Source organism: Triturus cristatus, chromosome 11 (assembly GCF_964204655.1).
Source record: "Triturus cristatus chromosome 11, aTriCri1.1, whole genome shotgun sequence".
NCBI classification, from domain to species: Eukaryota; Metazoa; Chordata; class Amphibia; order Caudata; family Salamandridae; genus Triturus; species Triturus cristatus.
This window is the reverse complement of record NC_140594.1, coordinates 1000924234-1000949635: the sequence shown is the minus strand read 5'-3', so window position 1 is coordinate 1000949635 and position 25402 is coordinate 1000924234. Positions and strand designations below refer to the sequence as shown.

Genomic DNA, 25402 nt, shown 5'->3' with positions numbered 1-25402 from the left:
AACAGCAAAGGGAGGAAAAAGGACAAATCCCTTTAAAGTTTTTTTCTACACAGGTGGAGGATTTTGTCTGGGCTAATGACTGCAATTTCAGGGCAGCTTCACAGGAGGATCCCTCATTCTACAAGGCCTGGCGTGTAGCACCCGATCAGGAAGACCCGACAAAAGTATGTCCTCAATTCTATGTGCACAACGGGTTGTCGTACAGAAAAGGTGGCCCTAAGGATCCTGCCGAATTAGTGATCCCCACCCCTTTTAGGGATAAGGTCCTGTTCTTGGCCCAGAGTCACCTTCTGGGAGGTCATTTTGGGAGGAAAGAAAACGAGCATCCCATTTTAGATAAATTCTACTGGCCAGGTGTTTCTCAACAAGTACAAAAATACTGCAAAGAATGTCCTAAATGCCAAAAGTTTATCGGATATAAACCGGCCACAGTACACATGATGCCATTGCCAATAACAGATGTACCCTTCACCGGAGTGGGGATGGACATAATAGGCCCTCTTTTACCTTCTAGGAGTGGATATCGTTGTGTGTTAGTACTTAACTATGCCAAGCGTTTTCCTGAAGCCATTGCTTTGCGTAATCCCAATACTATGAATGCGGCTAAAGCCATGATGGACTTGTTCGCTGGGGTGGGACTGTCAAAGGAAAATTTGACAGATCAAGGGACCCTTTTGTTTCCAAAATGATTAGACAAGTCTGTCACGTGTTGGGTGTTACTCATATACGAATAGGCGCCTATCACACCCAAACCGACAGTTTGGTTGAACGATATAATGCCACCTTGAAAAACAATTTAATGGTCCCAAGATAAGAATTGTATATATAATATATAATTTTTCTTTTCTCCTCTGATACTATTATTTTCTCATATATGGTTCGGAGGACAGAAGGGAACATAAAGAAGGGGCGCTTCTAATCTTTTATGTTTATTGAATGGCAGATCAGTCACACAATAACCTTCGGTTGCCTTCACTAGGACACTACTTCTTTTCCAACCTAACCACCAGAGGTGTTGATGACAAAGAATTTTAGGTATTATCTCTGGAATCGTTACTTACTGCTCATGTATTTTTTCTGCCGAGAGTCCGGGTAACACAGCTACACCTGAAGAACTAGAAGGAGAAAAGGAGACAACAGAAAATCAATACTTGAAGAGATTTTCTATAACATTTACGTATATAAATATTGCAATACTTTGGAAAAAAAAGACACCACTGAGAAACAAACTAAGCCTCCTCGCCTTTACATCCGACGCAGTCTCCCAAAAGTACCACAGTATCACAAGTGGTGTCACAAGTGGGATCTGGAAGTATGGAGGTGGTGGTGAAGAAGATCGCTGACAGCCATCAGAAGCTGGAGCAGGCAATGGAAAAATTCCTAAATACAGCAGCCGAAGATCGTGAAGCAATATACAAGGCCCTGACAACATGATATACGATGCAGGAGACAGCCCTTGGAAGATTGGCTGATACTCTGGGACAACAGAGGGGGCTTACCACGTTGCTCTCAGTGGTTCTGCAAAACATATGTAAGTGGAAAGGGTCCATATTTTTTCTTTAACAATTTCAAATGCATGGAACAGGTCGCAGCCTGGCCGGCTGATTGATGGACGCAATATCTAAATCCTTTGTTAATGGGGGTGTTACAATCCATCTGCCAGGATTCAAATCCTCAGAGTACTACTCCCGATACAGAGATAAAAAGAACACTCTGGAGCGATTGGGGGTTGCCGATGAAACGTATTGAATAAAATTGCATCATCTTAAAGATCGAGACGAACAAACACCCAGGACATTATATTACAGGGTGAAAGAATTAACTGACAGTTGGTTAAAATCCCTCACAGCAACCAAGGAGGGAATAATGGAAAATATACCTGGAGCAATATCTCACCTTCATCTTCCTACCATACAGGAATGGGTAACCCAGCATACCCTTCTGACTCTAGAACAAACTGTTGAAATAGCTAATGCCTATAGTCGAGCTCTGGAACTACAAAAAGGGAGGCATGTGTCAAACTGGAGAAGAACAAGTTCAGTACCTGTTAGTAATCCTCCTCCACCTTTGCAGAAAAAACCTGAACTTGTAACTTTATTGCCTGGTCCTGTAGTACAGACTCCTATGTCTCGACCAATAGGTTTCTAATGTGGAAGGTTTAGACATATAGCGCGATTCTGCCCTCAAAAGGTGGAGCTCATGGAAACAGGAATCACTCAGGTCCTATATGTAATGTAATGTAATGTAATTAGTATTTATATAGCGCAGATTACACTCCAAGGAGCATCTTAGCGCTTCAGAGTGTGGGAGACCATGGTGACTCATTGATCTTGTGGTGGATCCTTGGTTTAAAGATACTAAATCATGTTTTTGCATTTTGTCTCGGATAGGGTGTAGATCCAGGTTTTAACAGTTTTCCTAAAAATAGTTTCTGTAGTAATATGTCGGAGGGGGGGGGGGCAGTGAGTTCCATGCTCTGGACCCCAAGACAGCCAGGGCTTTCCCTCCTCTGGTTTTGAGTTTAAACTTGGGGATAGTCAGAAGATTGTCACCTTGGGACCTCAAACATCTGGAGGGAATGTAGCGTTGGAACATGCTCTCAATGTATTTGGGTCCTATTTTGTTAACTGCCCTAAATGTGATTAGCAGAATTTTGAAGAGCACCCTTTTGTGAATGGGCAACCAATGCAAGGTTTCCATAGCAATTGTGGCTGAGGTCCTTCTTTTCCATCCAAGGACTAGTCTGGCCGCTGCATGCTGCACCATCTGTAGTCTATGACAGACTGTCCTGTTAGTTCCTGCGTATATACTATTACAGTAATCTATACGAGAGGTGATGAGAGCTACTGCAACCGTCTTCCTTGCGGCAAGGGGGATTAGGTCAAAAAATTTCCTGAGCCCTTTTATTAAGCCGAAGCAGGTCCCTGCCACGGCTACTGCTTGTTGTTGAAAGCTAAGGGAAGGATCAAATTTTACCCCTAGATTTCGGGCTGCGTTTGCTGTATTAGGAGGAACGGTTGCATCTTCTGGCCACCATAATGCTGGGTTAAAAGAGTTTCCCTTACCGAACGGCAAAATCTCGGTCTTTCCGGTGTTACATTTAAGGTGATTCACCCTCATCCAATCGAAAGTGGCTTTAAGGCAGTTTTTAAGTCTTGTTTCTGCTTCGGTGGTTTCATCCTCCATCACTAGGATGAGTTGTGTGTCATCCGCGTATGAAATAGTAGCTATTCCAAAAGATGATATGAGGGAAATCAGGGGAGCCATGTACACATTAAAAAGCGTCGGGCTCAAGCAAGAGCCCTGCGGTACCCCTGACTTTATTGGGATCTCTTCAGATCTGAACTGGCCCAGGGTGACCACTTGTCGTCTATTTGTTAAGAAGCTTTTTAGCCAGCTCAATGCCTTTCCAATTATCCCTGCCGCGGCTAGACGGTCTATCAGGATGGAATGTGACACCGTATCGAACGCCGCAGACAGGTCTAGGAGTATGAGGACTGCTTTTTTGCCCTGGTCTAGCGCTGCTCTAAGTGTTTCCGAGGAGAATATTAGAGCTGATTCTGTTGAATGCTTTGCTCTGAAACCAGCCTGGTTAGGGTGCCAGATGTTGTTGGCCTCTAAGAAAGATGTGAGCTGTTGGTTAACTACCTTTTCTGTGAGTTTACAGAAGGTGGGAAGCAGGGATATGGGTCGTAGATTAGTGAGGGTGGTAGGGTCCGGTAACGGTTTTTTTTGTAGGGGTCTTACTGCTGCCAGTTTCCATTCCTCTGGGACTACTCCCAAGGAGAGTGAGGAATTAATGATATTATTAATGCTGGGGTTTACAGTCTCCACCAGAGTGTGGAGGACAAAAGGGGGGCATGGGTCGAAGGGGCAACCTGATTTAATTTTTAAGATTTTTGTCTGTGACTCTTCTAAGCTGACTTCCTGGAAGGCGGCTAGTTGGCTGGTCGCACTATTCCTATTAAGTTGGGACTCCTCCAAGAGGAGAGGGTGCGGGAAATCTTTAGTGAGTGTCTGTATTTTCTCATGAAAAAATTCCGCTATATTATTACACAGAGTAAGGGAAGGGGGAATGTCTCTCTGCATGGTTTTAGGATTGATATATGAGTTGACAATATTAAAGATGTCTTTTTGTTTATTATTACTGTTGGTTATGGCATTGGTGAAAAAGTCCTTTTTAGCAGTTTTTATCATCCCGTGATAGTGACGGCGGGCCACTTTGTAGCTGGACTGGTCATTTGTATCGTAGTTTCGGCGCCAGTTCCGCTCTAGTGCTCTGACCTTCCTTTGTTCCTCCTTTAAGCTTTGGGAGAACCAGGGGGCAGAGGGTCTGGATTTCTTTTTATATTTTGGTTTAGACTTTGCTTTGTCATTATCCATGGCTAGGACGTCCATCCATTCCCTGAAAGACTTGCTATCTTTCTCAGGGTCCCCTACTGATGGTGGTCTGGTTTCTAATGCCTTAGTTAGGAAACCCGGTAGTCCTATCAGTTTCTTCCAGTTTGGCCCTCTATGGGGATCACATGGCTTATTCCCAGATATGTGTCCCATTACCCCTTGGAGTTCAAAAGGGATATAGCTGTGATCAGACCAAATTAGGTCTTGGGCTGGTTTTACATGAAGTGTATCCAAATTTGAGCAAATGCAGTCAAGGATGTGGCCTGCCTTGTGTGTGGGCCTGGTGGTAAGTATGTTAAGGCCTAGGATCTTCATTGTGTCCGTAAAATCTAGGGTGGCGTGGTCTGTGAGGGAGTCTAAATGTATATTTGTATCTCCTAAGATCGTATAGTTGGCTGACTTTAGTGCTAGGTCCCCTACTGCTTCTCCTAGACTACTTGTAAAGTCGGAGGGTGTTCCCGGAGGTCGATATAATAGTGCTCCTGAGAAGGTAAAGGAGTCATGAACCTTAAGGGCGAAGCCTAAGCTTTCCGCACCTTTGATACCTGGGATCGGGAAAGTCAGGCAGCTCAGTGAATCTCTATAGATGACAGCTATTCCACCGCCTCTCTGGAGGGGTCTGTCTTGTCTGGCAATGAGGTACCCCTGGGGGAGAGCAGTCGTTACATCCGGATTGCTGTTTTGGGTTAACCAAGTTTCTGTCATAAAAAGACAGTCCAGCTCTCTTTCCGAGATTAAGTCGAAGATCTGTTGTGCATGCTTGCTCATGGACCTAACGTTGACAAGCCCGCAGCGTAGGTTTGTCGTTTTGTAATGGTTTAGGGGCCTATTTAATTGATTGTGGCCAGGACTTTGTTTCCATATATTACAGTCCAGGGAACCTCCCCAGTTTTCCCTGTTAAAGGGTGGAGTGCAGGTAGGTGATTTAGTGTTAAGACCAAGCAGAGTTTCCCTAGAATACTGTATGAAACGGCCAGGGGATATGGCCTTTGGCCCGGTCGTGCCGCGGACGGGCGCAGACGGGCTTACCTTTGGCGCACCTTCGGCGCTCCGCCGGCGCCGCCGCTGCGCCCGTCCGCTGCGCTCCCTGGGGGAGGGCGTCATTTTGTCCTGGCGATGACGTGAGGGCGGGGAGGGGCCAAGCACTCGTCAGCTCGTCCAATTGTAAGTGGCGGGAGTCCAAGCAGCGCCTACTCGGCTGCTATGGGGATAGAGAGGGCCACAGGTGAAAATGGACTCTGACTCTAGACGAGTCTTTTTAAGAAGCAACCGCGCTCTGTTACACACAGCGGAACTTTGTGGATTTAAAAGAAGATCAGGTAAGTGCACAGATTCAAGTGCCCAAACTTACCGAATGTCCAGGTTAAAAGACAATAGGGAGGTTTCTGTTACCAGTAAGACAGTAGCGCAATTTACCAATGATTAGCAGTTTTACCAGAGGAATACAGGTTAAAACATTCTGTCCCGGCTTTCCGCCTCAGGACACTTTCATACACACCAACACTCGTTCGTAATCAGCGAGGGTGTGCTTTTGCCTCCTTTTGTCCTGGCGATGACGTGAGGGCGGGGAGGGGCCAAGCACTCGTCAGCTCGTCCAATTGTAAGTGGCGGGAGTCCAAGCAGTGCCTACTCGGCTGCTATGGGGATAGAGAGGGCCACAGGTGAAAGTGGACTCTGACTCTAGACGAGTCTTTTTAAGAAGCGACCGCGCTCCGTTACACACAGCGGAACTTTGTGGATTTAAAAGAAGATCAGGTAAGTGCACAGATTCAAGTGCCCAAACTTACCGAATGTCCAGGTTAAAAGACAATAGGGAGGTTTCTGTTACCAGTAAGACAGTAGCGCAATTTACCAATGATTAGCAGTTTTACCAGAGGAATACAGGTTAAAACATTCTGTCCCGGCTTTCCGCCTCAGGACTCTTTCATACACACCAACACTCGTTCGTAATCAGCGAGGGTGTGCTTTTGCCTGCTTTTGTCCTGGCGATGACGTGAGGGCGGGGAGGGGCCAAGCACTCGTCAGCTCGTCCAATTGTAAGTGGCGGGAGTCCAAGCAGCGCCTACTCGGCTGCTATGGGGATAGAGAGGGCCACAGGTGAAAATGGACTCTGACTCTAGACGAGTCTTTTTAAGAAGCGACCGCGCTCCGTTACACACAGCGGAACTTAGTGGATTTAAAAGAAGATCAGGTAAGTGCACAGATTCAACTGCCCAAACTTACCGAATGTCCAGGTTAAAAGACAATAGGGAGGTTTCTGTTACCAGTAAGACAGTAGCGCAATTTACCAATGATTAGCAGTTTTACCAGAGGAATACAGGTTAAAACATTCTGTCCCGGCTTTCCGCCTCAGGACACTTTCATACACACCACACTAATGCTGCAAGGAAACGTTTCCCTTACCATTGTGAGGTATTCGTGAATGATGTACCAGTTACTGCGTTGGTAGACACTGGATGTCTTCAAAGTGTGATGCAGTCCCAAGTCTTACCACATCCTGTCTTCAGGCTTATGAAATAGAGAATATTCAGTATGTATAAGGGGATAGTAAAAGATACCCTATAGCAGAAATATGCCTCCAAAACAGAGATCTACCCATTGTTCCTCTCAAAGGGGGTCTTAAACCCAAATTTCCAGAACTTATGATCATAGCTAACGATTATCCTCATCTCAATTCCTTGGTGCAAGATACCTGCAAGGATGGAGATGATTGGTCGGCTACTGCTCCTTTCTCTCAAGTGGACAACTATGAATGGCAACCTGCCAAGCAGGGAAAAAGTAGAAAACAGCAAAGGGAGGAAAAAGGACAAATCCCTTTAAATGTGTTTTCTAAACAGGTGGAGGATTTTGTCTGGGATAATGACCGCAATTTCAATGCAACTTCACAGGAGGATCCCTCAATCTACAAGGCCTGGCGTGTAGCAGCCGATCAGGAAGACCCGACAAAAGAAGTTCCCCAATTCTATGTGCACAACGGGTCGTTGTACAGAAAAGGTCGCCCTAAGGATCCTGCCAAATTAGTGATTCCCACCCCTTTTAGGGATGAGGTCCTGTTCTTGGCCCACAGCCACCTTCTGGGAGGAAAGAAAACGAGCAGCCCATTTTAGATAAATTCTACTGGCCAGGTGTTTCTCAACAAGTAAAAAAGAATTCTGCAAAGAATGTCCTAAATACCAAAAGTTTATCGGATATAAACCAGCCACAGTACACATGATGCCATTGCCCATAACAGATGTACCCTTCACCGGAGTGGGGATGGACATAATAGGCCTTCTTTTACCTTCTCGGAGTGGATATCGTTGTGTGTTAGTACTTAACTATGCCAAGCGTTTTCCGGAAGCCATTGCTTTGCATAATCCCAATACTATGAATGCGGCTAAAGCAATGATGGACCTGTTCACTGGGGTGGGTTTGTCAAAGGAAAATGTGACATATCAAGGGACCCCTTTGTTTCAAGTCTGTCACGTGTTGGGTGTTATTCATATACGAACAGGCGCCTATCACACCCAAACTGACGGTTTGGTTGAGCGATATAAAGCCACCTTGAAAAACACTTTAATGGTCCCAAAATAAGGAATATATATATAATTTATCTTTTTTCTTTTCTCTTCTGATACTAACTATTATTTTCTCATATATGGTTCGGAGGAAAGAAGGGAACATAAAGAAGGGGCGCTTCTAATCTTTTATGTCTAGTGAATGGCAGATCAGTCAGACAATAACATTCAGTTGCCTTCACTGGGACACTACTTGTTTTCCAACCTAACTACTAGAGCTGTTGATGACAAAGAATTTTAGTTATTATCTCTAGAATCATTACTTACTGTCCGTTTACTGTTTCCGCCGAGATTCCAGGTAACACAGCTACACCTGAAGACCTGGAAGGAGAAAAGGAGACAACAGAAAATCAATACTTGAAGACGTTTTCATTAACATTTACGTATATAAATATCGCAATACTTTGGGAAAAAAAGACACAACTGAGAAACAAACTAAGCCTCCTCACCTTTACATCTGGCGCAGTCTCCCAAAAGTATCACAAGTGGTGTCAGAAGTGGGATCTGGGAGTATGGAGGTGGTGGTGAACAAGTTCGCTGACAGCCATCAGAAGCTGGAGCAGGCGATGGAAAAATTCCTCAGTACAGCAGCGGAAGATCGTGAAGCAACATTCAATGCCCTGACAACATTATATACGACGCAGGACACAGCCCTTGGAAGATTGGCTGATACTCTGGGACAACAGAGGGGGCTTACCTCGTTGCCCTCAGTGGTTCTGCATAACATATGTAAGTGGAGAGGGTCCATATTTTTTCTTTAACAATTTCGAGAGCATGGAACAGGTCGCAGCCTGGCCGGCTCCTGGATGGAAGCAATATCTAAATCCTTTGTTAAAGGAGGTGTTACAATCCATCTGCCAGGCTTCAAATCCTCAGAGTACTACTCCCTATACTGATCGAGACGAACAAACACCCAGGGTATTGTATTACAGGGTGAAAAAATTAACTGACCGTTGGTTAAAAACCCTCACAGCAACCAAGAAGGGCATAATGGAAAATATACCTGGAGCAATACCTCACCTCCATCATCCTACCGTACAGGAATGGGTAAAACAGCATACCCATCTGACTCTAGAACAAACTGTTGAAATAGCTATTGCCTATAGTCGAGCTCAGGAACTACAAAAAGGGAGGCATGAGTCAAACTGGAGAAGACCAAGTTCAGTACCTGTTAGTAACCCTCCTCCCCCTTTGCAGAAAAAAACTGAACTTGTGACTATATTGCCTGGTCCTGTAGTACAGACTCCTATGTCTCGACCAAGAGGTTTCTAATGTGAAAGGTTTGGACATAAAGCGCGATTCTGCCCTCAAGGCAGAGCTCATGGAAACAGGAATGACTCAGGTCCTATACAATAATGTGGCAAGGAAATGTCTCCCTTACAATTGTGAGGTATTTGTTAATGATGTACCAGTTAATGCGTTGGTAGACACTGGATGTATTCAAAGTGTGATGCAGTCCCAAGTCTTACCACATCCTGTATTCAGGCTCATGAAATAGAGAATATTCAGTGTCTATATGGGGACAGTAAAAGATACCCTATAGCAGAAATATGCCTGCAAAACAGTGATCTACCCATTGTCCCTCTCAAAGGGGGTCTCGAACCCAAATTTCCAGAACTTATGATCATGGGTAACGATTATTCTCATCTCAATTCCTTGGTGCAAGATACCTGCAAGGAAGGAGATGATTTGTCAGCTACTGCTCCTTTCTCTCAAGTGGACAACTACGAATGTCAACCTGCCAAGCAGAGAAAAAGTAGAAAACAGCAAAGGGAGGCAAAAGGACAAATCCCTTTAATGGGTTTTTCTACACAGGTGGAGGATTTTGTCTGGGCTAATGACTGCAATTTCAGGGCAGCTTCAGAGGAGGATCCCTCATTCTACAAGGCCTGGCGTGTAGCAGCCGATCAGGAAGACCCGACAAAAGTATGTCCTCAATTCTATGTGCACAACGGGTTGTCGTACAGAAAAGGTGGCCCTAAGGATCCTGCCCAATTAGTGATCCCCACCCCTTTTAGGGATAAGGTCCTGTTCTTGGCCCACAGTCACCTTCTGGGAGGTCATTTTAGGAGGAAAGAAAACGAGCAGCCCATTTTAGATAAATTCTACTGGCCAGGTGTTTCTCAACAAGTAGAAAAATACTGCAAAGAATGTCCTAAATGTGAAAAGTTTATCGGATATAAACCGGTCACAGTACATATGATGCCATTGCCCATAACAGATGTACCCTTCACCGGAGTGGGGATGGACATAATAGGCCCTCGTTTACCTTCTAGGAGTGGATATCGTTGTGTGTTAGTACTTAACTATGCCAAGCGTTTTCCTGAAGCCATTGCTTTGCGTAATCCCAATACTATGAATGCGGCTAAAGCCATGATGGACGTGTTCGCTGGGGTGGGCTTGTCAAAGGAAAATGTGACAGATCAAGGGACCCCATTGTTTCCAAAATGATTAGTCAAGTCTGTCACGTGTTGGGTGTTACTCATATACGAATAGGCGCCTATCACACCCAAACCAACAGTTTGGCTGAACGATATAATACCACCTTGAAAAACACTTTAATGGTCCCAAGATAAGAAATGTATATATAATTTATAATTTTTCTTTTCTCGTCTGATACTATTATTTTCTCATATATGGTTCGGAGGAAAGAAGGGAACATAAAGAAGGAGCACTTCTAATCTTTTATGTTTAATGAATGGCAGATCAGTCAAACAATAACCTTCGGTTGCCTTCACTAGGACACTACTTCTTTTCCAACCTAACCACCAGAGGTGTTGATGACAAAGAATTTTAGGTATTATCTCTGGAATAGTTACTTACTGCTCATTGCATTGCCCATAACAGATGTACCCTTCACCGGAGTGGGGATGGACATAATAGGCCCTCTTTTACCTTCTAGGAGTGGATATCGTTGTGTGTTAGTACTTAACTATGCCAAGCGTTTTCCTGAAGCCATTGCTTTGCGTAATCCCAATACTATGAATGCGGCTAAAGCCATGATGGACGTGTTCGCTGGGGTGGGCTTGTCAAAGGAAAATTTGACAGATCAAGGGACCCCATTGTTTCCAAAATGATTAGTCAAGTCTGTCACGTGTTGGGTGTTACTCATATACGAATAGGCGCCTATCACACCCAAACCGACAGTTTGGTTGAACGATATAATACCACCTTGAAAAACACTTTAATGGTCCCAAGATAAGAAATGTATATATAATTTTTCTTTTCTCTTCTGATACTATTATTTTCTCATATATGGTTCGGAGGAAAGAAGGGAACATAAAGAAGGGGCACTTCTAATCTTTTATGTTTAATGAATGGCAGATCAGTCACACAATAACCTTTGGTTGCCTTCACTAGGACACTCCTTCTTTTCCAACCTAACCACCAGAGGTGTTGATGACAAAGAATTTTAGGTATTATCTCTGGAATCGTTACTTACTGCTCATGTATTTTTTCTGCCGAGAGTCCGGGTAACACAGCTACACCTGAAGAACTAGAAGGAGAAAAGGAGACAACAGAAAAATCAATACTTGAAGAGATTTTCATTAACATTTACGTATATAAATATCGCAATACTTTGGAAAAAAAATAAACCACTGAGAAACTAATTAAGCCTCCTCGCCTTTACATCCGGTCTCCCAAAAGTACAACAGTTTCACAAGTGGTGTCACAAGTGGGATCTGGAAGTATGGAGGTGGTGGTGAACAAGATCGCTGACAGCCATCAGAAGCTGGAGCAGGCGATGGAAAAATTCCTCAGTACAGCAGCGGAAGATCGTGAAGCAACAAACAATGCCCTGACAACATGATATACGACGCAGGACACAGCCCTTCGAAGATTGGCTGATACTCTGGGACAACAGAGGGGGCTTACCACGTTGCCCTCAGTGGTTCTGCATAACATATGTAAGTGGAGAGGGTCCATATTTTTTCTTTAACAATTTCGAGAGCATGGAACAGGTCGCAGCCTGGCCGGTTGATGGATGGAAGCAATATCTAAATCCTTTGTTAAAGGAGGTGTTACAATCCATCTTCCAGGCTTCAAATCCTCAGCGTACTACTCCCTATACTGAGATAAAAAGAACATTCTGGAGCGATTTGGGGTTGACGATGAAACTTATTGAATAAAATTGCATCATCTTAAAGATAGAGACGAACAAACACCCAGGGTATTGAAATTACAGGGTGAAAGAATTAACTGACCGTTGGTTAAAAACCCTCACAGCAACCAAGGAGGGCATAATGGAAAATATACCTGGAGCAATACCTCACCTCCATCATCCTACCGCACAGGAATGGGTAAAACAGCATACCCATCTGACTCTAGAAAAAACTGTTGAAATAGCTATTGCCTATAGTCGAGCTCAGGAACTACAAAAAGAGAGGCATGAGTCAAACTGGAGAAGACCAAGTTCAGTACCTGTTAGTAATCCTCCTCCCCCTTTGCAGAAAAAACCTGAACTTGTGACTTTATTGCCTGGTCCTGTAGTACAGACTCCTATGTCTCGACCAAGAGGTTTCTAATGTGAAAGGTTTGGACATAAAGCGCGATTCTACCCTCAAAAGGCAGAGCTCATGGAAACAGGAATGACTCAGGTCCTATATAATAATGCTGCAAGGAAACGTCTCCCTTACCATTGTGAGGTATTTGTTAATGATGTAACAGTTAATGCGTTTGTAGACACTGGATGTCTTTAAAGTGTGATGCAGTCCCAAGTCTTACCACATCCTGTATTCAGGCTCATGAAATAAAGAATATTCAGTGTGTATATGGGGATAGTAAAAGATACCCTATAGCAGAAATATGCCTGCAAAACACTGATCTACCCATTGTTCCTCTCAAAGGGGGTCTGGAACCCAAATTTCCAGAACTTATGATCATAGGTAACGATTATCCTCATCTCAATTCCTTGGTGCAAGATACCTGCAAGGATGGAGATGATTTGTCAGCTACTGCTCCTTTCTCTCAAGTGGACAACTACGAATGTCAACCTGCCAAGCAGAGAAAAAGTAGAAAACAGCAAAGGGAGGAAAAAGGACAAATCCCTTTAAAGGTTTTTTCTACACAGGTGGAGGATTTTGTCTGGGCTAATGACTGCAAATTCAGGCCAGCTTCACAGGAGGATCCCTCATTCTACAAGGCCTGGCGTGTAGCAGTCGATCAGGAAGACCCGACAAAAGTATGTCCTCAATTCTATGTGCACAACGGGTTGTCGTACAGAAAAGGTGGCCCTAAGGATCCTGCCCAATTAGTGATCCCCACCCCTTTTAGGGATAAGTTCCTGTTCTTGGCCCACAGCCACCTTCTGGGAGGTCATTTTGGGCGGAAAGAAAACGAGCAGCCCATTTTAGATAAATTCTACTGGCCAGGTGTTTCTCAACAAGTCAACAAGTACAAAAATACTGCAAAGAATGTCCTGAATGGCAAAAGTTTATCAGATATAAACCGGCCACAGTACACATGATGCCATTACCCATAACAGATGTGCCCTTCACCGGAGTGGGGATGGACATAACAGGCCATCTTTTACCTTCTAGGAGTGGATATCGTTGTGTGTTAGTACTTAACTATGCCAAGCGTTTTCCTGAACCATTGCTTTGCGTAATCCCAATACTATGAATGCTGCTAAAGCCATGATGGATGTGTTCACTGCGGTGGGCTTGTCAAAGGAACATTTGACAGATCAAGGGACCCCTTTGTTTCCAAAATGATTAGTCAAGTCTGTCATGATTTGGGTGTTACTCATATACGAATAGGTGCCTATCACACCCAAACTGATATAAAGCCACCTTGAAAAACACTTTAATGGCCCCAAGATAAGGAATATATATATAGTTTATCTTTTTTCTTTTCTCTTCTGATACTATTATTTTCTCATATATGGTTCGGAGAAAAGAAGGGAACATAAAGAAGGGGCGCTTTTAATCTTTTATATCTAGTGAATGGCAGATCAGTCACACAATAACATTCAGTTGCCTTCACTGGGACACTACTTCTTTTCCAACCTAACTACTAGAGGTGTTGATGACAAAGAATTTTAGTTATTATCTCTAGAATTGTTACTTACTGCTTGTTCATTGTTTCCGCCGAGATTCCGGGTAACACAGCTACACCTGAAGACCTAGAAGGAGAAAGGGAGACAACAGAAAATCAATACTTGAAGACGTTTTCATTAACATTTCCGTACATAAATATCGCAATACTTTGGAAAAAAAGACACCACTGAGAAACAAACTAAGCCTCCTCGCCTTTACATCTGGCGCAGTCTCCCAAAAGTATCACAAGTGGTGTAAGAAGTGGGATCTGGAAGTATGGAGGTGGTGGTGAACAAGATCGTTGAGAGCCATCAGAAGCTGGAGCAGGCGATGGAAAAATTCCTCAGTACAGCAGCGGAAGATCGTGAAGCAACATACAATGCCCTGACAACATTATATACGACGCAGGACACAGCCCTTGGAAGACTGGCTGATACTCTGGGACAACAGAGGGGGCTTACCACGTTGCCCTCAGTGGTTCTGCAAAACATATGTAAGTGGAGAGGGTCCATATTTTTTCTTTAACAATTTCGAGAGCATGGAACAGGTCACAGCCTGGCCGGCTGATGGATGCAAGCAATATCTAAATCCTTTGTTAAAGGGGGTGTTACAATCCATCTGCCAGGCTTCAAATCCTCAGAGTACTACTCTCTATACTGAGAAAAAAAGAACATTCTGGAGCGATTTGGCGTTGAAGATGAAACTTATTGAATAAAATTGCATCATCTTAAAGATCGAGACGAACAAACACCCAGGGTATTGTATTACAGGGTGAAAGAATTAACTGACCGTTGGTTAAAACCCCTCACAGCAACCAAGGAGGGCATAATGGAAAATATACATGGAGCAATACCTCACCTCCATCATCCTACCGTACAGGAATGGGTAACACAGCATACCCATCTGACTCTAGAACAAACTGTTGAAATAGCTATTGCCTATAGTCGAGCTCAGGAACTACAAAAAGGGAGGCATGAGTCAAACTAGAGAAGACCACGTTCAGTACCTGTTAGTAATCCTCCTCCCCTTTGAAGAAAAAACCTGAACTTGTGACTTTATTACCTGGTCCTGTAGTACAGACTCCTATGTCTCGACCAAGAGGTTTCTAATGTGAAAGGTAAGGACATAAAGCGCGATTCTGCCCTTAAAAGGCAGAGCTCATGGAAACAGGAATGACTCAGGTCCTATATAATAATGCTGCAAGGAAACATCTCCTTTACCATTGTCAGGTATTCGTTATTGATGTACCAGTTACTGCATTGGTAGACACTGGATGTCTTCAAAGTGTGATGCAGTCCCAAGTCTTACCACATCCTGTATTCAGGATCATGAAATAGAGAATATTCAGTGTGTATATGGGGATAGTAAAAGATACCCTAAAGCAGAAATATGCCTGCAAAACAGTGATCTACCCATTGTTCCTCTCAAACGGGGTCTCAAACCCAAATTTCCAGAACTTATGATCATAGGTAACGATTATCCTCATCTCAATTCCTTGGTGCAAGATACCTGCAAGGATGGAGATGATTTGTCAGCTACTGCTCCTTTCTCTCAAGTGGACAACTACGAATGTCAACCTGCCAAGCAGAGAAAAAGTAGAAAACAGCAAAGGGAGGAAAAAGGACAAATCCCTTTAAAGGTTTTTTCTACACAGGTGGAGGATTTTGTCTGGGCTAATGACTGCAATTTCAGGGCAGCTTCACAGGAGGATCCCTCATTCTACAAGGCCTGGCGTGTAGCAGCCGATCAGGAAGACCCGACAAAAGTATGTCCTCAATTCTATGTGCACAACGGGTTGTCGTACAGAAAAGGTGGCCCTAAGGATCCTGCCCAATTAGTGATCCCCACCCCTTTTAGGGATAAGTTCCTGTTCTTTGCCCACAGCCACCTTCTGGGAGGTCATTTTGGGAGGAAAGAAAACGAGCAGCCCATTTTAGATAAATTCTACTGGCCAGGTGTTTCTCAAAAAGTACAAAAATACTGCAAAGAATGTCCTGAATGCCAAAAGTTTATCAGATATAAACCGGCCACAGTACACATGATGCCATTACCCATAACAGATGTGCCCTTCACCGGAGTGGGGATGGACATAATAGGCCATCTTTTACCTTCTAGGAGTGGATATCGTTGTGTGTTAGTACTTAACTATGACAAGCGTTTCCCTGAAGCCATTGCTTTGCGTAATCCCAATACTATGAATGCTACTAAAGCCATGATGGACGTGTTCACTGCGGTGGGCTTGTCAAAGGAACATTTGACAGATCAAGGGACCCCTTTGTTTCCAAAATGAATAGTCAAGTCTGTCACGTGTTGGGTGTTACTCATATACGAATAGGTGCCTATCACACCCAAACTGACGGTTTGGTTGAGCGATATAAAGCCACCTTGAAAAACACTTTAATGGCCCCAAGATAAGGAATATATATATATAATTTATCTTTTTTCTTTTCTCTTCTGATACTATTATTTTCTCATATATGGTTCGGAGAAAAGAAGGGAACATAAAGAAGGGGCACTTTTAATCTTTTATATCTAGTGAACAGCAGATCAGTCACACAATAACATTCAGTTGCCTTCACTGGGACACTACTTCTTTTCCAACCTAACTACTAGAGGTGTTGATGACAAAGAATTTTAGTTATTATCTCTAGAATTTTTACTTACTGCTTGTTTATTGTTTCCGCCGAGATTCCGGGTAACACAGCTACACCTGAAGACCTAGAAGGAGAAAGGGAGACAACAGAAAATCAATACTTGAAGACGTTTTCATTAACATTTACGTACATAAATATCGCAATACTTTGGAAAGAAAGACACCACTGAGAAACAAACTAAGCCTCCTCGCCTTTACATCTGGCGCAGTCTCACAAAAGTATCACAAGTGGTGTCAGAAGTGGGATCTGGAAGCATGGAGGTGGTGGTGAACAAGATCGCTGAGAGCCATCAGAAGCTGGAGCAGGCGATGGAAAAATTCCTCAGTACAGCAGCGGAAGATCGTGAAGCAACATACAATTCCCTGACAACATTATATACGACGCAGGACACAGCCCTTGGAAGATTGGCTGATACTCTGGGACAACAGAGGGGGCATACCACGTTGCCCTCAGTGGGTCTGCATAACATATGTAAGTGGAGAGGGTCCATATTTTTTCTTTAAGAATTTCGAGAGCATGGAACAGGTCGCAGCCTGGCCGGCTGATGGATGGAAGCAATATCTAAATCCTTTGTTAAAGGAGGTGTTACAATCCATCTGCCAGGCTTCAAATCCTCAGGGCACTACTCCCTATACTGAGATAAAAAGAACATTCTGGAGCGATTTGGGGTTGACGGTGAAACTTATTGAATAAAATTGCATCATCTTAAAGATCGAGACGAACAAACACCCAGGGTATTGTATTACAGGGTGAAAGAAATAACTGACCGTTGGTTAAAAACCCTCACAGCAACCAAAGAGGGCATAATGGAAAATACACCTGGAGCAATACCTCACCTCCATCATCCTACCGTACAGGAATGGGTAAAACAGCATACCCATCTGACTCTAGAACAAACTGTTGAAATAGCTATTGCCTATAGTCGAGCTCAGGAACTACAAAAAGGGAGGCATGAGTCAAACTGGAGAAGACCAAGTTTAGTACCTGTTAGTAACCCTCCTACCCCTTTGCAGAAAAAAACTGAACTCGTGACTTTATTGCCTGGTCCTGTAGTACAGACTCCTATGTCTCGACCAAGAGGTTTCTAAAGTGAAAGGTTTGGACATAAAGCGCGATTCTGCCCTCAAAAGGCAGAGCTCATGGAAACAGGAATGACTCAGGTCCTATATAATAATGTGGCAACGAAACGTCTCCCTTACCATTGCGATGTATTCGTTAATGATGTACCAGTTAATGCGTTGATAGACACTGGATGTCTTCAAAGTGTGATGCAGTCCCAAGTCTTACCACATCCTGTAGTCAGGCTCATGAAATAGAGAATATTCAGTGTGTATATGAGGACAGTAAAAGATACCCTATAGCAGAAATATGCCTGCAAAACAGAGATCTACCCATTGTCCCTCTCAAAGGGGGTCTCAAACCCAAATTTCCAGAACTTATGATCATGGGTAACAATTATTCTCATCTCAATTCCTTGGTGCAAGATACCTGCAAGGATGGAGATGATTTGTCAGCTACTGCTCCTTTCTCTCAAGTGGACAACTACGAATGTCAACCTGCCAAGCAGAGAAAAAGTAGAAAACAGCAAAGGGAGGAAAAAGGACAAATCCCTTTAAAGGTTTTTTCTACACAGGTGGAGGATTTTGTCTGGGCTAATGACTGCAATTTAAGGGCAGCTTCACAGGAGGATCCCTCATTCTACAAGGCCTGGCGTGTAGCAGCCGATCCGGAAGACCCGACAAAAGTATGTCCTCAATTCTATGTGTACAACGGGTTGTCGTACAGAAAAGGTGGCCCTAAGGATCCTGCCCAATTAGTGATCCCCACCCCTTTTAGCGATAAGGTCCTGTCCTTGGCCCACAGACACCTTCTGGGAGGTCATTTTGGGAGGAAAGAAAACCAGCAGCCCATTTTAGATAAATTCTACTGGCCAGGTGTTTCTCAACAAGTACAAAAATACTGGAAAGAATGTCCTAAATGTGAAAAGTTTATCGGATATAAACCGGCCACAGTACACATGATGCCATTGCCCATAACAGATGTACCCTTCACCGGAGTGGGGATGGAGATAATAGGCTATCTTTTACCTTCTAGGAGTGGATATCGTTGTGTGTTAGTACTTAACTATGCCAAGCGTTTTCCTGAAGCCATTTCTTTGCATAATCCCAATACTATGAATGCGGCTAAAGCCATGATGGATGTGTTAGCTGGGGTGGGCTTGTCAAAGAAAAATTTGACAGATCAAGGGACCCCTTTGTTTCCAAAATGATTAGTGTTAGACCTGTCAGCCCTTTGGGTGGTCCCTCCTCATCATTATTTATTTTGTCCCACTTTTGCCTCAAACCCAGTTTGAATTTTTCCTTTTTGGGAACCACCAGACTTTTTCGTGTTGCTGCAGATTCAGGGAGCCATTTTAGCTACCCCTGAAACTTCTGTCTGAGGGCCTGGAGCACAAAATGGTGGCCACCTGTGACATCACCAGCATCCACTGGAACATACCAGCACCTTCCAGAACATTCCAGGAGATTCCAGAACCCTGTGACCGTTGGAGGCGGTTTAGAATGTTGGGAGGTTAAGACAGAGTGTTGGCAGTTGGAGCTGGCAGTTGGCACCTGACTGGTGAAGAGAGAGGAGCACAACAGTGAAGGAGGAAGGAGTGAAGCGGCAGGGGTGGAAACTTGTGCCGGGAGTGGGGTCCATAAACCCACCCTTGATACTTGTCCCTACTGATGGATCCCAGCCTATAGCCCTGTGTGGGAAGAAGACAGAAGAAACTTATCCTAAGGACCTGGACAGCAGGAACAGGCCTTAGAACCAAGAAAACAGCAAGATTCTGACCTGAGAACTGGTTTCCCTGGAGTCCGGCGTCGAGTAGCCTGAAGACCTGGAGCCCGAGGTGGAGAAGCGGCGCTGACTGAAGTAGCAGACGTCGTACCCGGAGCCGCCTGAGGTCGTGAGAGGGCGCCGACGGAGGTCGTGAGGAATACCAGAGGTCGAGGAGGAAGTGAACCGAGGTCGAGCGAGCGGCGTCATCGGAGGAGTGAAGTCCGCCCTCCGGAGTCGTCGGAGACCGAGGTAGAGGAGCACCGGAGGTCGGGAGTGAGGATCGCACTCCGGAGTCGCCCGGAGCCTGTGAGGATCGCACCCCGGAGTCGCCGGAAGTCGACATCGAGGCCAGGCCGGCCGACGTCATCGGAGCCGAGAGCGCCATCGGACCGGAGCCGCCCGAAGTCGACATCGTGAAGAGACTGCCCGACGCCGTCGAATCGGAGGTCGAGATCGAACCGAGGCCACCGACATCGGACCGGAACCGCCTGCCGGCGTCGTCAAAGAACTGACATTGTGCCGAGGCCGCCGAGACCGAACCGGAACCGCCTCACGGCGTCGACACGACTCCAGCGGCGTCGGAACATCAGAAAAAGGGCAGTAAGTGGAGTAGAGGGCGCCTAAGGCCCTGTGGAGACCTGAGAGACTGCTCTAAGGGGCTAGGGAGGTGCTGAAACCAACCTGACTGTGCAAGGGGTGAACTGGGACTAACCTAGAGAGGTTGTGTGGAGAGAGAAAGCCAGGGCACTGGTATTCCCCCCTTGGATCTACCTCAGATTAGGCCTCAGCCTTGTCCCAGCCAGGGAGTAGCCCCCCTCAAGCCTTCCACAACCCTACAAGCTGTGCCTGGGCCCTATCAGCCCTTAAGAATTGAAGTGTCATCTGATTATATGAGGGTTGCGGTATACTTTTAATTATTTATTGGGGATACTGTATTTATTGAGTTTTTACCTATTTATTGCTGCACTATATTTATAGGTCCACAGGACTTGTTGGTGTGCAATATTTATTGGTACAGTATTTATTGCCTCAAAGTATTTAATTGTCTGTATATATTGCACTTGTATTTATGCCCTGTTATTTATGATCACCCCTATTTATTTCATCAAACAGCCAATATTTATTTGACCTGCACTAATTGAAACTTGTATATTGTGATTGTCTTATTTATTTTTCCAATCAGCAACTAAGAGAAAAAGATAAAGAAAGAATATTTTCATAATTTTTACGGTGTAGAGTCGTTTTTGGAACGGATGCACGCATGGTTATTGTATGGGTATATTGTATGCTTAGCACTGCGCCTGTTTCCTGACCACTCGAGCCAAGCTACCACAGTGTGTTCGGGGAGTCCACCACCACCCTGCGGAGTGGGAGTGGGCTGTTTCCAACATAAATTGGTGTTCAGTGGTGGGATAGAGCTGTGCCTACGTATACTCAACAATAACTGTGGGTAGTCCATAGGCCTACACCGGGAGTTTTCTCACAGCGGCCTTCCTAATTGTGGGTTTTTGTTTTTTCCAAATTTACTCTGGTGGTGGGAGGAGGTATTATTAAAGGTACCCCCCTGCATTGTTACTGCACAAAACCTGTCCTCTAACCTGAGTGGGCAAGATGGAGTTTGTACTAGAGAATCTAGAAACGTACACTGTGGCCCAACTCAGGGAGTTCTGCCAGCGGGAGGGGGTGTACTGTCCCCCAGGAGCAAAGAAGGGTGCACTCCAAACCAGCTTAAGGGCTTGGGGGGAGGCACGCCGAGAAAGCAAGGCTGAGGAGGAAGACAGGGATGGAGAGCCTGACCCCGAGGGGGCTGAGATGTACCAACCTGAGGTGGGGAACCTGTCAGCAGGGCCCAGGACACTTTCTAGGAAGGGCAGCACTGTCTCTAGCGGGGGCTTATCCAGCGTGGAGTTAGCAGATCGGAGAGAGAAAAGACAGCTCACATGGGATTTAGCAAAGCTGGAGAAGGAGAAGGAGGAACAGAGGTTGGCTCATGAGACGGAGAAAGAGAGGATGGCTCATGAGATAAGACTGAAAGAGATAGAGCTTCAGATCCTAAGAATTGGGGCACCAACTGTTCCTAATGGTGGCAGCCAAATCCAAGAGTCCACCAGGGAACCCAAACCTTACCTGCCAAAGGACATAGTAGCTAGCTATGGGGTGGGTGATGACATCGCCAAGTGGCTAGCAGCCTATGAGGTCTCGTTGAGGGCCCATGGGGTTCCAGTGAAGTACTGGGGAGGGGGATTGTATAAGTACATGCCTCCAGCTGGTAGGGATGCTTTATTGGCCCTCGAAGAGGATGAGCAGACCCACTACCCCGCCATGAAACTGGCGCTCCTCAGAAAGTTTGGACTAACACCTGAAAAGTACAGACAGAAGTTCAGGGGTAGTCACAAACTGGGCACACAGAATTGGGTGGACTTCCTGGACTATGCAAAGAAGGCACTGGAAGGTTGGATTCAGGGCAGTGAAGTAAGGAACTACGAGGAGCTGTTTGACCTAGTACTGAAGGAACACCTACTCGAGAAATGTTTCCCTGAACTGCGGCAACACCTGGTGGATAGCAAGCTGACCAGCCCCCGGAAGCTTGCTGAGGAGGCGGACATTTGGGCCAGTACCCGGGTGTCCACAAGGGGGACTGGAGGGGATACTCAAAAGGCCGGACAGGGCGCCCCCCAGAAGAAAGAGGGAGGGGAAAAGAAAAAGGAGTTCTCCAAAGGCCCCCAAAATACCTTCCAAGGGAAGGGAACAGGATTCACCTCTAAGGCTAACCCACCCAGAAACCCTAATCCTGGCCAGAGTCAGCAGCCAAGGGTTGTCCATTGCTACGAGTGCGGTGGCGTTGGACACTATAAAGGAGACCCGAAGTGTCAGAAACGATCACCCCCTCCCACGGGAGGAAAGACCCCCGGAGTAGCTAGTGTAGTGCTCGGGGAGGAGATGCCCTTAACTAAGGGAAGGGAGTGGGCGGGTGTCACTTTAGTGTCCCTGGGAGAACGGGAGATGGTTCCCAAGATCCAGGTGCCCGCAAATACCGCAAAGTATGGGCAGTGGATCACCATCAACGGCCAAAGAGGGGAGGCTCTGAGAGACACAGGAGCCAGTATGACTATGGTGCGTAGCCAACTGGTGTCTCCAGAGCAGGTAATTCCCGATGTACTCCACCCAGCCGCGATGGCTGACGGCAGAACAGGTCACTATCCAGTGGCCGAGGTTCCCTTTGAATGGGGGGGGGTTGCAGGTTCACTTCGAGTTGCCGTAAGCCCTGCCGTGCCAGTCGATTGTCTGCTGGGCAATGACATGGAGCACAACGCTTGGAAGGAGGTGGAATACCGGACTCACACCGAGATGCTGGGTACACCTGACTGGGCCTGTGTTAGCACAAGGTCCGAGACTACCCGAAGAGGGAGTTCATTCCGGCTGGAGCCTGGAACAAAGGCCCAGCCAGCTGCCAGTCAAGGGAAGAACCGAGGACAGGAGGAGCCTGCCTCGGCGTCTCCACCCCGTAGGACGGATAGGCCACCGGAGGTGGTGGACCAGGAGTCTGCGGAGGGGGACGTTACCAACCTGGAGGACCTACCCATCCCGGCCGAGTGGCACGTGGAGGGAGGCCCGTCCAGGGAGGAATTCTGCCAGGGCCAGAGGGAGTGCCCTACCCTTGAGGGGCTGAGGCGACAGGCCGAAGCCCAGGCAGCAGGGAACGTTGAAGGGAACTACAGTGTTTACTGGGAGGATGGCCTCCTCTACAGTGAACCCAAGGCACCCCTACATGGATCGTCACGAGCCTTGGTAGTTCCTCAACGTTATCGAGCCTTCCTTTTGGAGTTGGCTCACGAGATACCATTGGCAGGACACCTGGGGCAAGACAAGACCTTCGCCCGTCTTGTCCCACACTTTTATTGGCCTCAGATGAAAGTGTCGTCCGATACCTACTGCCGGACATGTGTGTCTTGCCAAGCCAGTGGGAAAACAGGGGTGAAGCTGAAAGCTCCCCTGGAACCACTTCCTGTCGTTAGCACCCCCTTTGAAAGGGTGGGCATCGACATTGTGGGTCCGTTAGATCCGCCAACATCAGCTGGTCACAGGTTTATCCTGGTCCTGGTGGATCATGCCACACGGTACCCAGAGGCAATACCTCTGAGGACCATAACAGCACCTGTTGTGGCTAGGGCCCTGATGGGAATCTTTACCCGAGTGGGTTTTCCCAAGGAAGTTGTGTCCGACAGGGGGACCAACTTCATGTCAGCGTATATGCGGGCAATGTGGAAGGAGTGTGGAGTGACGTACCGGTTCACCACTCCTTACCACCCCCAGACCAATGGTCTGGTGGAGAGGTTTAACAAAACCTTGAAGGGCATGATCAGAAGTCTGCCTGAAAGCCTGCGGAGGAAATGGGACGTCCTCCTACCCTGTTTACTTTTTTCCTACAGGGAAGTGCCACAGAAGGGAGTGGGCTTCAGCCCCTTCGAGCTTCTGTATGGGCACCCTGTACGTGGACCTCTTAACCTGGTGAGAGACGGATGGGAAAGAACTCCCAGAAAGCTCCCCCAGGATGTGGTGAGCTACATGCTGGCCTTCCGGAGCCAAATGGCTAAGTTGTGGAAGCAAGCTTCTGACAACTTGGAAGCCAGCCAAGCAGTGATGAAGGCGTGGTATGACCACAACGCTCACCCGGTGGAGTTGGAGCCTGGCCAGAAGGTGTGGGTGATCGAACCAGGAGAGCTTAGTGCCCTCCAGGATCGCTGGTCAGGACCCTTTGAGGTGTTGGAGAAGAAGGGTAAGGCTACCTACTTGGTGGACCTGAAGACCCCTCGTCAGCCCCTGCGGGTGCTGCATGCCAACCGCCTCAAACCCCACCACGAGAGGCCCGAAGTCATCTTGATGATGGTGACTGACGGAGGAGAGGACGTGGAAAGCGAGCCTCTCCCTGATCTGTTTGCGTCTCAAGAAAAGGATGGGTCGGTGGAGGGAGTGATTCTCTCCCCATCTCTAACTCCTGAACAGCAGGAGGACTGTCGCCAGGTCCTGGGGCAGTACTCTTCGTTGTTCTCCCTTGTCCCGGGTAGGACTCACCTGTGCGTCCATGACGTGGACACAGGAGACAGCCCACCTGTGAAGTCCAAGATCTACCGGATGTCAGACAAGGTGAAGGCCAGCATTCATAGTGAGGTCACTAAGATGCTGGAGCTAGGAGTGATTGAACCTTCTAGCAGCCCCTGGTCCAGTCCGGTGGTGTTAGTACCAAAAGCTGCACCACCGGGTGCCCAACCAGAACTGAGGTTCTGTGTGGACTACCGGGGACTGAATTCAGTGACAAAAACTGATGCTCATCCGATCCCTAGGGCGGATGAATTGATTGACCGGCTGGGAGCTGCCCAATATCTAAGTACCTTTGACCTTACTTCGGGGTACTGGCAGATCTCTTTGACTGATGGAGCAAGGGAAAGGTCAGCCTTCTCCACGCCCAATGGCCACTACCAGTTCTGTGTGATGCCCTTTGGGCTCAAGAACGCACCTGCCACGTTTCAGCGCCTGGTAAACCAGATCCTCACCGGGATGGAGAGTTTCTCTGCTGCTTATCTGGATGACATAGCCGTCTTCAGTAACAGCTGGGAGGATCACTTGCGTCACCTGCAAGCTGTTCTCCAGGCCCTGAGACAAGCTGGATTGACGATCAAGGCCAGCAAGTGCCAGATCGGGCAGGGGTCGGTAGTGTACCTTGGACACTTGGTGGGTAGGGGAACGGTGCAACCCCTCCAGGCGAAGATCGAGGCCATCATGGCCTGGGAACCCCCCAAGACACAGACTGAGGTCCGAGCATTTTTGGGCCTCACGGGATATTACCGCCGCTTCGTGAAGGGGTACGGTACCATCGTAGCCCCCCTCACGGAGCTCACGTCCAAGAAACAACCTCGACGGGTAGTCT

At 46.5% G+C, this 25402-nt stretch overlaps 1 protein-coding gene across 9 annotated transcripts in view; it reads right to left on the bottom strand.

The window, feature by feature from the left end:
- Positions 1-25402, bottom strand: part of LRRC34 (leucine rich repeat containing 34) — a 341237-nt gene that overhangs the window by 195706 nt on the left and 120129 nt on the right. For 4 of the 9 annotated variants that reach the window (XM_085633736.1, XM_085633737.1, XM_085633738.1 and 1 more), the window contains 5 exons: positions 16661-16714; positions 14029-14082; positions 11401-11454; positions 8226-8279; positions 1062-1115 (listed from right to left, as the gene is read on the bottom strand). In XM_085633736.1, coding sequence (XP_085489862.1) covers positions 1062-1115; positions 8226-8279; positions 11401-11454; positions 14029-14082; positions 16661-16714 — 270 coding nt within the window. The remainder of the gene's footprint in view (positions 1-1061; positions 1116-8225; positions 8280-11400; positions 11455-14028; positions 14083-16660; positions 16715-25402) is intronic. The other 5 variants (XM_085633739.1, XM_085633743.1, XM_085633744.1 and 2 more) reach the window with 3 other exon arrangements.